The sequence below is a fragment of the Dermacentor variabilis genome, chromosome 10 (genome assembly GCF_050947875.1).
Source record: "Dermacentor variabilis isolate Ectoservices chromosome 10, ASM5094787v1, whole genome shotgun sequence".
NCBI lineage: Eukaryota > Metazoa > Arthropoda > Arachnida > Ixodida > Ixodidae > Dermacentor > Dermacentor variabilis.
Genome location: NC_134577.1, coordinates 116,799,660 through 116,813,953, shown reverse-complemented (window position 1 = coordinate 116,813,953; position 14,294 = coordinate 116,799,660). Strand labels below are relative to the sequence as shown.

Below are 14,294 nucleotides of genomic sequence, written 5' to 3'. Positions count from 1 at the left end.
CACCAACTATCCCAAACTTTATTTTTATTCAACGTCATTGCCCAAACCTCCCAACTACGCTTGATGCCTCCCACCATAGCACACCAACTATCCCAAACATTATCTTTATTCAACATCATTGCCCAAGCCTTGAACCATGCCTAATGCCTCACACCATAGCAAACCAACTATCCAAAACTTTATCTTTATTCAGCATCATTGCCCAAACCTTTAACCACGCCTAATTCCCCCAACCATAGCGCAACAACTATCCCAAGCTTTATCTCTTTTCAACATCATTGCCCAAGCCTTAAACCACGCCTAATTCCTCCCACCATAGCGCAGCTACTATGCCAAACTTTATATTTATTCAACATCATTGAACAAACCTTCAAACCACACCTAATATCTCCCACCATAGTGACCAGCTATCCAAACATTTATCTATATTCAACATCATTGCCCAAACCTTGAATCATGTCTAGTCTCTCTCGCCATGGCGTACCAACTATACCAAACTTTATCTTTATTCAACATCATTGCGCAAACCTTCCAACTATGCCTCATGCATCCCACCATATCACACCAACTATCCCAAACTTTATCTTTATTCAACAGCATTGCCGAAACCTTCAACCGCTCCTAATTCCTCCCACCATAGCGCACCAACTGTCCCAAACTTTCTCTTTTCAATGTCATTGCCCAAGCCTTGAACCATGCATAATTCCTCCCACCATAACGCAGCTGCTATGTGAAACTTTATATTTATTCAACGTCATTGAGCAAACCTTCCAACCACACTTAATATCTCCCAAGATAGTGCACCAGCTATCCCAAACTATTATCTCTATTCAACATCATTGCCCAAGCCTTCAATCGCGCTTAGTCCCTCCCACCATAGCGCACCAACTATCCCAAACTTTATCTTTATTCAACATCATTGACCACAGCTTTCAACCACGCCTAATTCCCCTCAATATAGCGCACAAACTATCCCAAACTTTACCTCTTTTCAACGTCAATGCCCAAGCTTAGAACCACGCCGAATTCCTCCCACTATAGCGCAGCTACTATGCCAAACATTATATTTATTCAACGTCGTTGACCAAACCTTCCAACCCCGCTTAAGATCTCCCACTATAGTGCACCAACTATCCCAAACTTTATCTTTATTCAACGTCATTGACCAAACCCAACCACGCCTAATTCCTCCCACCATAGCGCACAAGTTATCCCAAACTTTATCTGTTTTCAACGTCATCGCGCAAGCCTTGAACCACGCCTAATTCCTCCCACCATAGCGCACCAACTATCCCAAACTTCATCTCTTTTCAACGTCATTGGGCAAGAGTTGTACCACGCCTAATTGCTCCCGCCGTAGCTCAGATACTATGCCAAACGTTATATTTATTCAACGTCATTGACCAATCCTCCCAACCATGCTTAGTATCTCCCAACATAGCGCACCACCTATCCTAAAATTTTATACTTATACAACATCATTGCCCAATCTTTCAACCACACCTAACCCTTCCCACCATAGCGCAAGAACTATCCCAAACATTATTCAACATCATTGCCCAAACCTTCCAACTACGCCTAATGCCTCCCACCATAGCACACCAACTATCCCAAACTTTATTTTTATTCAACATCATTGCCCAAACCTCCAACCACGCCTAATTCATCCCACCACAGTGCACAACCTATCCCAAACTTTATCTCTTTTTAACGTCATTGTCCAAGCCTTGAACCATGCTTAATTCCTCCCACTATAGCGCACCGACTACGCCAAACTTTATATTTATTCAACGTCATTGACCAAACCTTCCAACCTAGCTTAATATCCCTCACCATAGTGCACCAACTATCCACACATCTCTTTATTCAACATTATTGCCCAAACCTTCAATCACGCCTAGTCCCTCCCACCATAGCGTACCGACTATACCAAACTTTATCTTTGTTAAGCGTCATTGACCAAACCTTCCAACCGCGCCTAATTCCTCCCACCATAGCGCACAGGCTGCCCCAAACTTTGTCTCTTTTCAACGTCATCGCGCAAGCCTTGAACCACGCATAATTCCTCCCACCATAGCGCAGCTACTATGCGAAACATTATTTTTATTCAATATCATTGACCAAACCTCCCAACCACCCTTAATATCCGCCACCATAGCGCACCAACTATTCCAAACTTTTATCTTTATTCAACATCATTGCCCGAACCTTCAACCCCACCCAACCCTTCCCACCATGGCGCACCACCAACTATCCCAAACTTTATTCAACATTATTGCCCAAACCTTTCAACTATGCCTAATGTCTCCCACCATAGCACACCAACTATCCCAAACTTTTTTTATTCAACATCATTGCCCAAATCTTCAACCACGCCTAATGCATTCCACCATAGCGCACAAATTATGCCAAACTTTATCTCTTTCCAACGTCATTGCGCAAGCCTTGAACCACGCCTAATTCCTCCCACCATAGCGCACCGACTATGCCAAACGTTATATTTATTCAACGTCATTGACCAAACCTTCCAACCACACCTAATATCTCCCACCATAGTGACCAACTATCCAAACATTTATCTATATTCAACATCATTGCCCAAACCTTGAATCAAGCCTAGTCTCTCTCGCCATGGCTTACCAACTATACCAAACTTTATCTTTATTCAACATCAGTGCACAAACCTTCCAACTACGCCTAATGCATCCCATCATATCACACCAACTATCCCAAACTTTATCTTTATTCAACATCATTGCCCAAACCTTCAACCGCTCCTAATTTCTCCCACCATAGCGCACCAACTGTCCCAAACTTTCTCTTTTTAGTGTCATTGCCCAAGCCATGAACCACGCATAATTCCTCATACCATGGCGCATCTGCTATGTGAAACTTTATATTTATATGACGAAACCTTCCAACCACGCCTAATATCTCCCACCATAATGCACCAACTATCCCATACTATTACCTATATTCAACATCATTGCCCAAGCCTTCAATCACGCTTAGTCCCTCCCACCATAGCGCACCAACTATCTCAAACTTTATCTTTATTCAACATCATTGCCCAAACCTTTCAACTACGCCTAATGCCTCCCACCATAGCACACCAACTATCCCAAACTTTATATTTATTCAACATCATTGCCCAAACCTTCAAGCACGCGTAATTCATCCCACCATAGCGCACAAACTATTCCAAACTTTATCCCCTTTCAACGTCGTTCCCCAAGCCTTTCAACCACGCCTATTTCCTCCCACCATAGCGCACCAACTATCTCAAACTTTATCTCTTTTCAACGTCATCGCCCAAGTGTTGAACCACGCCTCATACCTCCCAACATAGCGCAGCTACTATGCCAAACTTTATATTTATTCAACGTCATTGACCAAACCTTCCAACCACGCCTAATATTGACACGTGTACTTGTTTGTCTTTATCGGGTGATATGTTTCACTGCCTAACAAATGTTATCACACAGCGCAGGACGCGCCTGCATGTATCGGAAGTTTCTGAAATGTTATCGATGCTTCCATCAGCTGTCTGTGACCGAACCTTGTGTAATCTGATCGCGTGTGTGCTGGACGCGAGTAATGTAAATCTTTTTGGAAGGCACACGGGTCGCAGCGATTACTCTGGAGCATTCGGCGACTGTTGTATAAAAGCCAACGCGCTTGACCCGCTTATCAGATTTTAGAGGATCGCCGACCGTGTACGCCGCTATCGTTGTGCTATAAGTGCAGCCTGTTTTTTCGGCACAGGTTCGCCAAATAAAAGTTAGTTTTTCTCTTTCACACTATTGCTGCTGTGTTCTTCAACGTCACCACCACGTGACAATATCTCCCTACATAGTGCACCAACTATCCCAAACATTTATCTTTATTCAACATCATTGCCCGAACTTTGAACCATGCCTAATTCCTCCCACCATAGCGCAGCTACTATGCCAAACTTTATATTTATTCAACGTCATTGACGAAACCTTCCAACCACGCCTGATATTTTCCACCATAGTGCACCAACTATCCCAAAGTTTATTTTTATTTAACATCATTGCCCAAACCTTCCAACTACGCCTAATGCTTCTCAATATAGGACACCAACTATCCCAAACTTTTTCATTTACTATCATTGCCCAAACTTTCCAACCTCACCTAGTGCTTCCCACCACAGCGCGTTCACTCCCCATATTCACTCCCCATAAAACTTTTCACGACCTAGTATGTTAGAAATATTTGTAACAGGAAGTAGCACAGAAAGACAATCCCATGAATAGTTACGGAGAACATGCGCTAATGTAATCACTTTATTAACGATGACTCAAAGCACTTTCGTTGAAGTGTCCACTCGGAAGGACTGTCCTCTTTAAGTGAAGTACTCCAACTAAGTAATTAACGTAGCTCTTGTTCTTCGTACCTTTCCGTTTTATTGCGTCTTTCTTTTGCCCCCCGCTACTCTCTTTTACAATTTCTCTCGCTGCTTGGTCCTGCCTTATGCCTGGCTCTTCGGCGGTTGCTCGGAAGCAGCTGTGTATCGGAACTTTGCATGTGGTTCGAAACGTAGCAGTGACGGCGAAGGAGGCAGCAAAATTGTCAATGACGAAACTAGAGCTTTATTAGTTGAACGTGCGTCCTCAAAAGCAGGCTACGCTAGTGGTGAACACTGCCGGCAATTGTCGAAAATCCGATCTGCCGGTGAAGCCCGTCAAGCGCGTCGGCTTTTATACACGAGCCATCGAACCTTCCAGAGTAATCGCTGGTGCCCGCGTGTCCTCCAGAAAGTTTTACACCATTCGTGTCGCGCATACATGCCATCGGATTACGCAAGGTTAGGTGACAACAGACAGCGGTTAGAACCATCGATAACATTCCAGAAACTTCGATACATGCAGTCGCGTCCCGCGCTGAGCGATAACATTTGTTAGACGATAAAAACGCTCACCCGAAAAAGATAAAGAAGCCCACGTGCCAATATTTATTTATTTCTTACATGATACGCGCTCAGTGGAAGATCAAGTGGTCTACAGTGGTCGAACGAGATATGTTTCGGGAGCCAAAGTTTTGGCAGGAAGACTAGAATTATCAGATGTAGCTCAGTTTACTGCAACCTAATACAGAGGAGAGTCACAAGGCACGTAGAATAGCATGAGGGAAGTACAAAAATTCAGGACGGGGTTGTGTAATTCTGACGACGTGGAAACGGGCAGGTAGAGCCGATTCTTTCAAGTAGTCGTCGCAATGCACAGGAAAACCAGTCAACGTTGTGCCTAGCTTAATGTCTATGGACTATTCTGCCTCAAAAGCTGCGCATCGGAGCTGTGTGTGTGTTCCGAAATATTCCTCGGTTCTTGTTGTGAACAGCATAAGACATGGATGGGCAGAAGATACTCCAGAACTCAGGAAAACGAGGAGGGCGAGGACACCCAGAAGAATCTTGGGGCGGTGTGCTTTCCAGAGTTTGTAGGGGGTGCCCACAAGCAGCACCCTTCCCACAAAAATACATTGAGTCCTCCATTTACGTCGGCTGCCTTAGCTGTGTGCTTATCTGTGAGCATATCTTTGACGTTTCAATTTACGGATAATGATGGACTTCAGCGTTACGCTGTTATTAGTATAGTTCTTGTTTTCTTTCTATCCGAGATTTCGTTCTCGAGAAATGTTTCTTGGGTTCAAAGTCGCAATGATTTCTGCTAGTCGGCATTACATTTCTAAAAGGATGGTTATAGCACGGGTACATTGGTAGAAAAAATAGTCAACACAGAGCACTCTGTCTTGACTATTTATTCTTATCCACAAAGTACATTTTTTGTGATCGTTCTCACATTAATCCTTATGTTCAGAATTTCTATGTAGATGTCACTGTCATCTCTAACTCAGTTTCTCAATGTGCTCTTCAGGGTCTGCACTGCCCTCTTTACAAGGTTACCAAACTTGGGGTGTAGGGGACGATGTTATCAGCAAGAATTCATTAAACTCGTGACGTGAAGCTTCGGCAGTTACCCGATTCGATAATTCCGAGGAAGCCATGCGTTGCAGACCACTGCTTAACTGTCGCGATTACTTCTAAAGGTGTGCTGTTTCGCAGTTTAGTAATACGAAGGTATCCTGAGCAGCTGTTTACGCATATCACATGAGCCTTCCTTTAGGTCACGCAGGTTTACTGCCACTCGCTCCCAAAGAAGAACAGAAACTTTCTTTGGCAAAAGAGGTTCTTTCATTGGTCGCTTACAGTGTGATGCTTCGCAACTTGAGCACGTCGTTGGATAGCTCATGAATATATTTGTATATATGGAAACATTATTCATGGGGAACAGAATTAAGAAGTCTCGGCGACAAAGGAGGGGTGGCCTTTCATCGAGGGCTCCACTGGCCTGGGCTGACCACCAGACTTGATTAATTAATTATTTTCTAGAGTAGGACGAGCAATCGTCCTGTCAGTTAGCGCGTATTCATGCTACTTCGCATTCGTATTTTCCTGTTCAGTTCATGGATACGAAAAGCTGAGCACGAAGAAGCACGAAAAATAGCTAGCTGACAGGACGAGTGCTCGTCCAACTCTATTAAGTAATTAGTTAACGAATAATCAGGTAATTATTAAATACATTAAAATTTAAATAATCAAATATTCAATTAAATTAATTATTTACACTGCCAGCCTGTAGGCCGATACAGGGCGGAACAACGCATATAACCTTAGTTTTGACGCTGAGCTAACAACATTGGGATAAGAATTAATATGACAGCAGGTTTTGTGTGCTAGGAAAATTTAGCAACAGACTAATAGACATGGTAATAGTCACAGAAAAACTTTGTCACAAGAACAATGTGGCATTTACCATCCAAATCAAGGAATGGCATGCTCTCCCCTTCCGCCCCCTCACACTCCCTAAAGAAACCTTTATAACCAGGGCTTATTGGCAAGGATGAAAGAAGGGAGCGTCTCGGAAAAAAAAGTGAAAGACAGGACATTCGTGACCGTAAGGTGTTTGGTGTACCTCAGTCCATACGCGACTCGTGAATTCCCGGTAAGCGCTGAATGTTTTTCTTTCATTTTATTTTTTTTCGCGCTACATTTAAGTGCTGTTCAAATTCGCCGGAAATATATCATGTATCTAACCGCGTTCACGGCCGCATGCGTACGGGAGGCTCCGAAACCACGATCTTAGAACCATTAAGAAATACTATGTAGTGTACCTCTTGCGATCAGGAAAAGCCCTATATTGCGGATAATTTAAGCATTTTTTCAGGCACGTAGGATCCTCTGGGCTGAAATTCGCATACATAAGGTGACCTGACAGCCCACAGGGTTATCTGACTAAGCCAGCTTAGATGCTCGGTTACCACAGTCAGAAGTTCGAATCCTCGCGTTTCTTTTAAGGGGGGAACTCAAATTCACGCCCCTGAGTACACTACATCTCCAGGCTTGGAGTGCAGCCTGACACGGGCAGAAACGACGGGAGCAATTGGGCTACCCTAATCCAGCTACAACCAAACTATGAAGACCAGCTAAGCTTCAACAAGGCACTCCCTCACCAGAACAGGAATTGGCCTCCCTGGTGCAGTATTCGGCCACGCCCTCCGAAATGACACATTCGATTAACCAATGGCTCTCAGCCCCCAGCAACTGCTGAGCACCCGACCAAGGTGGCTGTCAGACCTGTAACGCAGCAGAGGGCGCTAAGAATCTCTGGACCCGGACAGGTCGCCCATGAAACTGACCTTTGCAACGTTTGACACCCGAACTCTATCGAATGAAGCTAGCCGAGAAGGACTGTTTGAGGAACTATCAGGCATTTTTTGCGATATAATTGGCCTTAGCGAGGTTAGAAGAACTGGGGAGCCTTATACAGTGCTCAATAATGGCCACGTCCTCTGCTATAGAGGACTTCCAGGTAAGAAGCAGTTAGGAGTAGGATTCCTAATCCATAAGGACATAGCGGGCACAATTGACGAATTTTTTTTACAGCAATAATTAGAGGGTAGCAGTAGCCGCATTAAAGCTGAATAGGAGGTATAGAATAAAGGTAGTACAAACCTACGTTCCAACCTCCAGTCACGATGATGAAGAAAAAGAACAGTTTTATGAAGAGGTTGAATGAACGATGCGAAAAGTGCAATATTACTATACTGTTGTCATCGGCGACTTCAATGCAAAAGTGGGGAAAAGGCAGGCTGGTTAACAAGCAGTTGGCAACTACGACGTGGAATTTAGGAACACTCGAGCAGAGATGTTGGTAGAATTCGCGGAAAGGAATAAGCTGCGAATAATGAGCACCCTCTTGAGGAAGCATTGGACCAAAAAGTGGACCTGGAAAAGCCCTAATGTTGAAACAAGTAATGAAATCGATTTCATACTTTCTGCGGATCCCAGCATAGTGCAGGATGTATAATTGTTAGGTAGCGTAAAGTGCAGTGATCATAGGTTAGTGAGGGCTAGGATTCACCTCAATTTGAAGAGAGAGAGAGAGAGTAAAATTGATTAAAAAAACAGGCCCACCTAGACGCAGTAATGGCAAAAGCAGACCAATTCACGTTGGCACTTGCAAACGGATATGCAGTCTCAGAACAGAAAGACGAAGATTACATAGAGGGGGTAATGAATGAAACCTAACTAGCCGGGTTTCAGAAACAGCAATTGGATTTGGAGGTAAGGCACCAAGGCAAGCTCTAGGTGAGCTCTCTCAATTAACGAAGGACCTAATAAAGAAACGACAAAGAATGAACACGTCCGTGTCAAGGGATCAGACAGAATTCGCGGAACTGTCAAAACTGATCGACAAGGAGAACATAAGGAGTATTAAGAATTATAGCGTCAGAAAGACTGAGGAAGTAGTAAAATTGGACGCAGCTTGAAATAAGTGAGAAGGAAATTTGGCATCAGACAAATCAAGGTTTATGCACTGAAAGATAAGCCGGATAATATCATCAGAAATCTTGAAGATACAGTAAAAGCAGCGGAAGAATTCTATGCTGACCTGTACAGTACCCAAAGCAGCCACGATATCTCCATTTGAAGTAGTAATGAGCAGGTCACAGAGGCTCCTTCTAGATTTAGCGACGAAGTTGGAAGGGCCTTGCAAGACATGAAACGGGGAAAAGCGACGGGAGACTACCAGTCGACTTAACCAAAGATGGAGGAGAGATAAAGCTTGAAAAACTAAGGGCACTTTATACAAACTATCTATCGACTTTAAAATGGATGGATGGATGAAATAACCTTAATGAAAGGTCCTGCGAGCTTTAAGGGTCCCAGAGAATCCGAAGAATGCCAATATTATTCTAAAACACAAAAAGGAGACGTTAAAGAATTGAAAAATTATAGGCCCATTAGCTTACTTCCAGTATTATAAAAAAATGTTCACCAATATTATCTCTAATAGAATAAGGGCAACACTGGACTAAGAGAACAGGCAGGTTTCAGGCAGGGATACTCTATAATAGATCACATCCATGTCATCAATCAGGTAATCGAGAAATCCGCAGAGTGCAATCAGCCTCTCTAATGGTTTTCAGAGACTACGAAAAGGCATTTCATTCAGTAGAGATACCAGCGATAGAGGCATCATGTAATCAAGGAGTACATACCGCTAACGTAAATACCTTGGGAAATATTTAAAGAGATCCTACAGCTACCGTAATCCTCCGCAAATAAAGTTGGAAGATACCTATAACGAAAGGGTCAGACAAGGAGACGAAATCTCTTCAATCCTATTCAGTGCTTGCTTGGAAGAAATATTCAAGCTATTAAACTGAGGACGCTTAGGAGTAATGATTAAGGACGAATATCCCAGCAACCTTCGATTTGCAGATGACGTTGTCCTGTTCAGCAACACTGGGGACGAATTACAACAAATTATTGAGAAGCCAACAAACACTGACACCAAGGAGAACATAGGGGAAATTACTTGTATTTAATAAATGAAATAAACGATAAATAAATGGAAAGGAAAGTGGAAGAAAAAACAACTTGCCGCAGATGTGGAACGATCCCACAACCTTCGTATTTCGCGTGCGATGCTCTACCAATTGAGCTACCTCGGCGCCTTTTCCCCATCCACTTTCTTGGGTATTTATGTTTCCTAGTAAAACCCTGGGAGTGTAAGCCGGCGCCATCGCTCACAGACCTTGGCGCGGACCATTTACGGCAAGTTGTTTTTTTCATGGGTTTCATTTCCATTAATTTATCGTTTGTTTGTTTCATTTATTAAGCACAAGTAATTTCCCCTACGTTGACCTTGGTGTTATTGTTTTTTGGCTTCTTATGATATCACTAATTAAAATCGGGACCCTCAGTTAACCCCCTTTCTTCTCGTTTTTTACCAAATGATTGAGGAGCTTAACAAAGAGAGTGTAAGAGTGGAGTTGAAGATTATTATGCAAAAAAGAAAGGTAACGACGAATAGTCGAGCAAGGGAACAAGAGTTCAAGATCGCCAGTCAGCCTCTAGAGTCTATGAAGGAATACGTTCACCTAGGTCAGTTACTCGCAGGGGACCCTGATCATGAGAAGGAAATTTACAGAAGAATAAAAGGGGTTGAAGCGCTTTCGGCACACGTCGTGAGATCCTGACTGGAAACTTACCATTATCACTAAATAGAAGGGTGCACAACCAATGCATTCTACCGGTGCTGACATATGGGGCAGAAACTTGGAGAACGACCAAGAAGCTCGAAAACAAGTAAGGGACTACGCAAAGAGCGATGGAACGAAGAATGTTGGGCGTAACGTTAAGCGACGGAAAGAGGGCGGTGTGAATCAGAGAGCAAAGGGGGATAGGCGATATTGCAATTGACATTAAGAGAAAGAAATGGAGCTGGACAGGTCATGTAATGCGTAGGTTAGATAACCGGTTAACCATTAGGGTTACAGAATGGGTGCCAACAGAAGGGAAGTGCAGTCGAGGACGGCAGAAGACTAGGTGGTGTTATGAAATTAAGAAATTCGCAGGTGCTAGCTGCAATCGGTTGGCGCAGGACAGGGTTTATTGCAGACCACAGGGAGAGGCCTTCGTCCTGCAGTGGACATAAAATAGGCTGATGATGAAGATGACATATGCACACTTCCTAAAACAGAATACTCTTGTTAAGTTTCAGTGGCAGCATCGTGGGCCAGTCCAGATTTTTCATGTCACTGTAGAGAATAGGTATTTACATCACACGGCAACCTATTGCACTTTTTAATTATTTTCGAAAGCCGAGAATACTTGACTGCATCTGCCCTTGCCGGCATAGGCACCAAGTGATCAATGTTACTTGACCTAATGAAAGGCAAGATTCTTTTGTTTATTTTTCCAGGGGAGCGGGAAATACGTGATAACTCTCTGGACAAGTGCTTTCGCCAGCGGTTGATAGGCGCTGACGCAAACGACCATGAGGATTTACAGAAACGAAAAAAAAGAAATGAGAAAGAAATATGTGTTTCACAACACAAAGGGGTTATTGTTATTGGTTATAGTGTATTGTTATTGGTTGAAGGTACTTTAAAGTGCTTTGCTCTTTGAGGCCCGAGAGGGCTGCCTGGGCACATAAATATACCTCAGCTACTATGTGCATGAGGGTGAGGCATGTGTGTGCTGCAGGAAAGTCACGGAAACGACTCTACACATCGTGATAGAACTTGAAGATACGGATTGACCCAGCGATGCCCATAGGGAGTGTCCATCTTCCAGAAACATTGCGTTTCAGTAAATATGGAAAGATTAACTAGTCGGCTGTCGGGATAGGTAAGAGACGATTAGATTGTTGGCGGAAGAAGGGAAGGGATTGATAGAACCGCAGTCAGTGCAAGTGTAGGTAATGGGGCAGCATTGCGGTACCGCTTTTAAATAGTAAACTTAAGATCGAGTTTAGATAAGCAAAAGGCTATCTATAGCGAGAGATGTAGTAAAATATACTTAAATCAAGCAAGCTAGAGAATAATTTGTCTCCTCTACCGTTTCAAAGGGGATACCAATAAACATATTCATCAGCGCAGCGTTGCCAACCGCTTGCATCCCCATAAGCAAATAATTACCGCATTTTTCCCCTTTAAGTCAAGGCAAGTGACTCTGGGAAGTGTTACATTGGTGAACACGAACCATTAAATCCGTCTTTGCGGAATGTGAACAGGAAAAGGGTAGTGGTAAACGCAATTTTTTAAGTATAATTTGACGCTGTATATGCACGTTCCTGTACATATTAGCCCTTCCATGGAACCTGGCAGCGCGGCATCTTGTTCTACTGTTGTGTGCAGTTCTCTAAACGGCATCTTCTTAGACTTTCCCAAATTAGCAAGCAGTTCTAGCTTTCCGCTGCAAGTGTTTTCACTTCGACGTGTTCTACAGTCCCTGCTGAGAAAGACCGCAAGGAGCAACACATTCGTTTTGTAGCAAGTAGTATTCTGGATGCATACAGAGGAGCCTATGCTGTCTGAAATAATTTGTTTTAGAGGTGGGCGAATATTCACTTTTTCGAATACGATTAGAATGGACTATAAGTATGGAACACGGAATCGAATCAAATGCAGACGCATATAGTTACAGCAGGAATATTTGTTTCGCCGTAATTAGGTAGCACGCTTCTACTATGTAGCGTCAAAAACAGAGGCAACTATATGATTCAAATGATGAGTTTTATACACATCACCAATTTCTGAAAAGAAAAGGATCAAATAAGCTCTGAAACAATTCAGAATCCAGTTGCAATCAAGTTTTGCAAGAAGCAGCAGCTGCTATAGGACTATAGCTTTTCGAATACATGCAGTAAACGAATGGTTGCTGAAGAAAGGGTCGGAAGTTATGGAAAAAATAGGCTACTTAAGGGACTTGTGAGCCGCGAACATGTGTAAAAGTGTCGTTTTAATGAAAAACATTACTGGCTGTAGCGAAAAAAAGATAATACAGCTACATGTCTAGTGTTTTTCCTAGGCTTCGTTTGATTGCTTGTCGAGATTTGCACTTTTGTCCAAAGCCATCCCACGTCTTTCTTCATGAATGGGCGTCATGGCGCGTGCTTCAATGCCCAGATGAGAATGGGATTATGGTGATACTTCGCGGTTAAATGCAAAGTGCGGAATATATTTTTGAGCCTTGCTGAGGTTTACAGCAAATGGGCTATTGTCTCTTGTTCCGAGTATTGCAACATTTTCCTTGACTGTCGTTGCTACTTCGTGTCATAGAGATCTGCAATTCATTCTTGTTTCTGGTGCATGCGTATGTTCACTGTCGATCGCGCTCACAGACAGGCATTTGTCAATCCTAGAAAACCAGGAAAACATCCGGAGCATGCGCACAACATAAAATTTGGCTTAACCACTTGCTTAGGAAAGGACCTGACGGATGGGTCGCATGTGCCAAGCTCAGTTTGCGCATTACTCTTTGCACATGACGTTCTAGTCTACAAGATATACCCCCTGTTTGTTTTATTAAACAGTTGATAGATGCGCTTTGTATGTGCTGTTTTCGTCCCTGTGGTTCAGCTTTGTAGCACTGCTTTTAACACACAATTATGACATTGCAATGAGGCCCAACGCAAGCTTTAATCACATTCCTTGCCTCTTTGGTTCTCACGTTAACAGGTCTCGAAAGCACTCGACGCCGTCATCGAAGAGAGCAAGATGATTTCGTCTCAAGAGAAGCCGCGCGAGCCACAAAGTGCGAACGCCTTTGCAGACCCTGCGACCCGTCAACCGTCTGTCGTCGAACAGATACAGTCTCAGACGCTATTGACCTTTGCAGAACGTGTTGGTGAGCCAGGGGACCGCGACGACGACAAGTGTCCTGACCTTGGGCACCCTGCGAAAGTGGTGACACAGAGAAACGGGCAACTCTGCCAAAACCAAGGGAACGCAGCGAGTAGTTCCGAGTTCACCCATCGCGAAAAAGATACGCTGTCCACGCCGTCGACGTTCGGCACGACGGCGGAGCACTGCAGTGTCGTGTCAAACGCAGGGCTCAATGCCAGCGGGACCATTCTCTCTGAGCGCGAAATCGACGCGGCGATTGAAGGCGCTCGCTTGGTAAATTCTGCGAAGGCTCTCCGTAAACTTGCGGGAAGCGAGAAGGGGTCAGAGAATCTGAGCCAGCCAGCGGAAAGCGTTGCCGAATGCGAGAAGCTCGGTGGTGACTGCACAGAGGACACTGAACCTACCGGGATACCTTGTCCGGCCACCAAAGTCAAAGAAAACGTTAACGAATCAGGGTTCTCTGACGAAGTGTTAAACATTACAGAGAGGTCGATCGAGGCTCTAAGTGAACGGGAACACTCGTCACATGCACAGCGTTTGTCGATGATGACTTGCGTGGACAAGAGGGA

The 14,294-nt window shown here is 43.9% G+C and overlaps 1 protein-coding gene across 1 annotated transcript in view; it reads left to right on the top strand.

The window, feature by feature from the left end:
- LOC142560898 (uncharacterized) overlaps positions 1 to 13,667 on the top strand; it is a 141,979-nt gene extending 128,312 nt beyond the window's left edge. Inside the window, exon 5 of the mRNA XM_075673309.1 lies at positions 13,558 to 13,667. Within this exon, the coding sequence (XP_075529424.1) occupies positions 13,558 to 13,600 (43 nt within the window). The 3' untranslated portion in view covers positions 13,601 to 13,667. The remainder of the gene's footprint in view (positions 1 to 13,557) is intronic.
- The last annotated feature ends 627 nt before the right edge of the window (positions 13,668 to 14,294 follow it).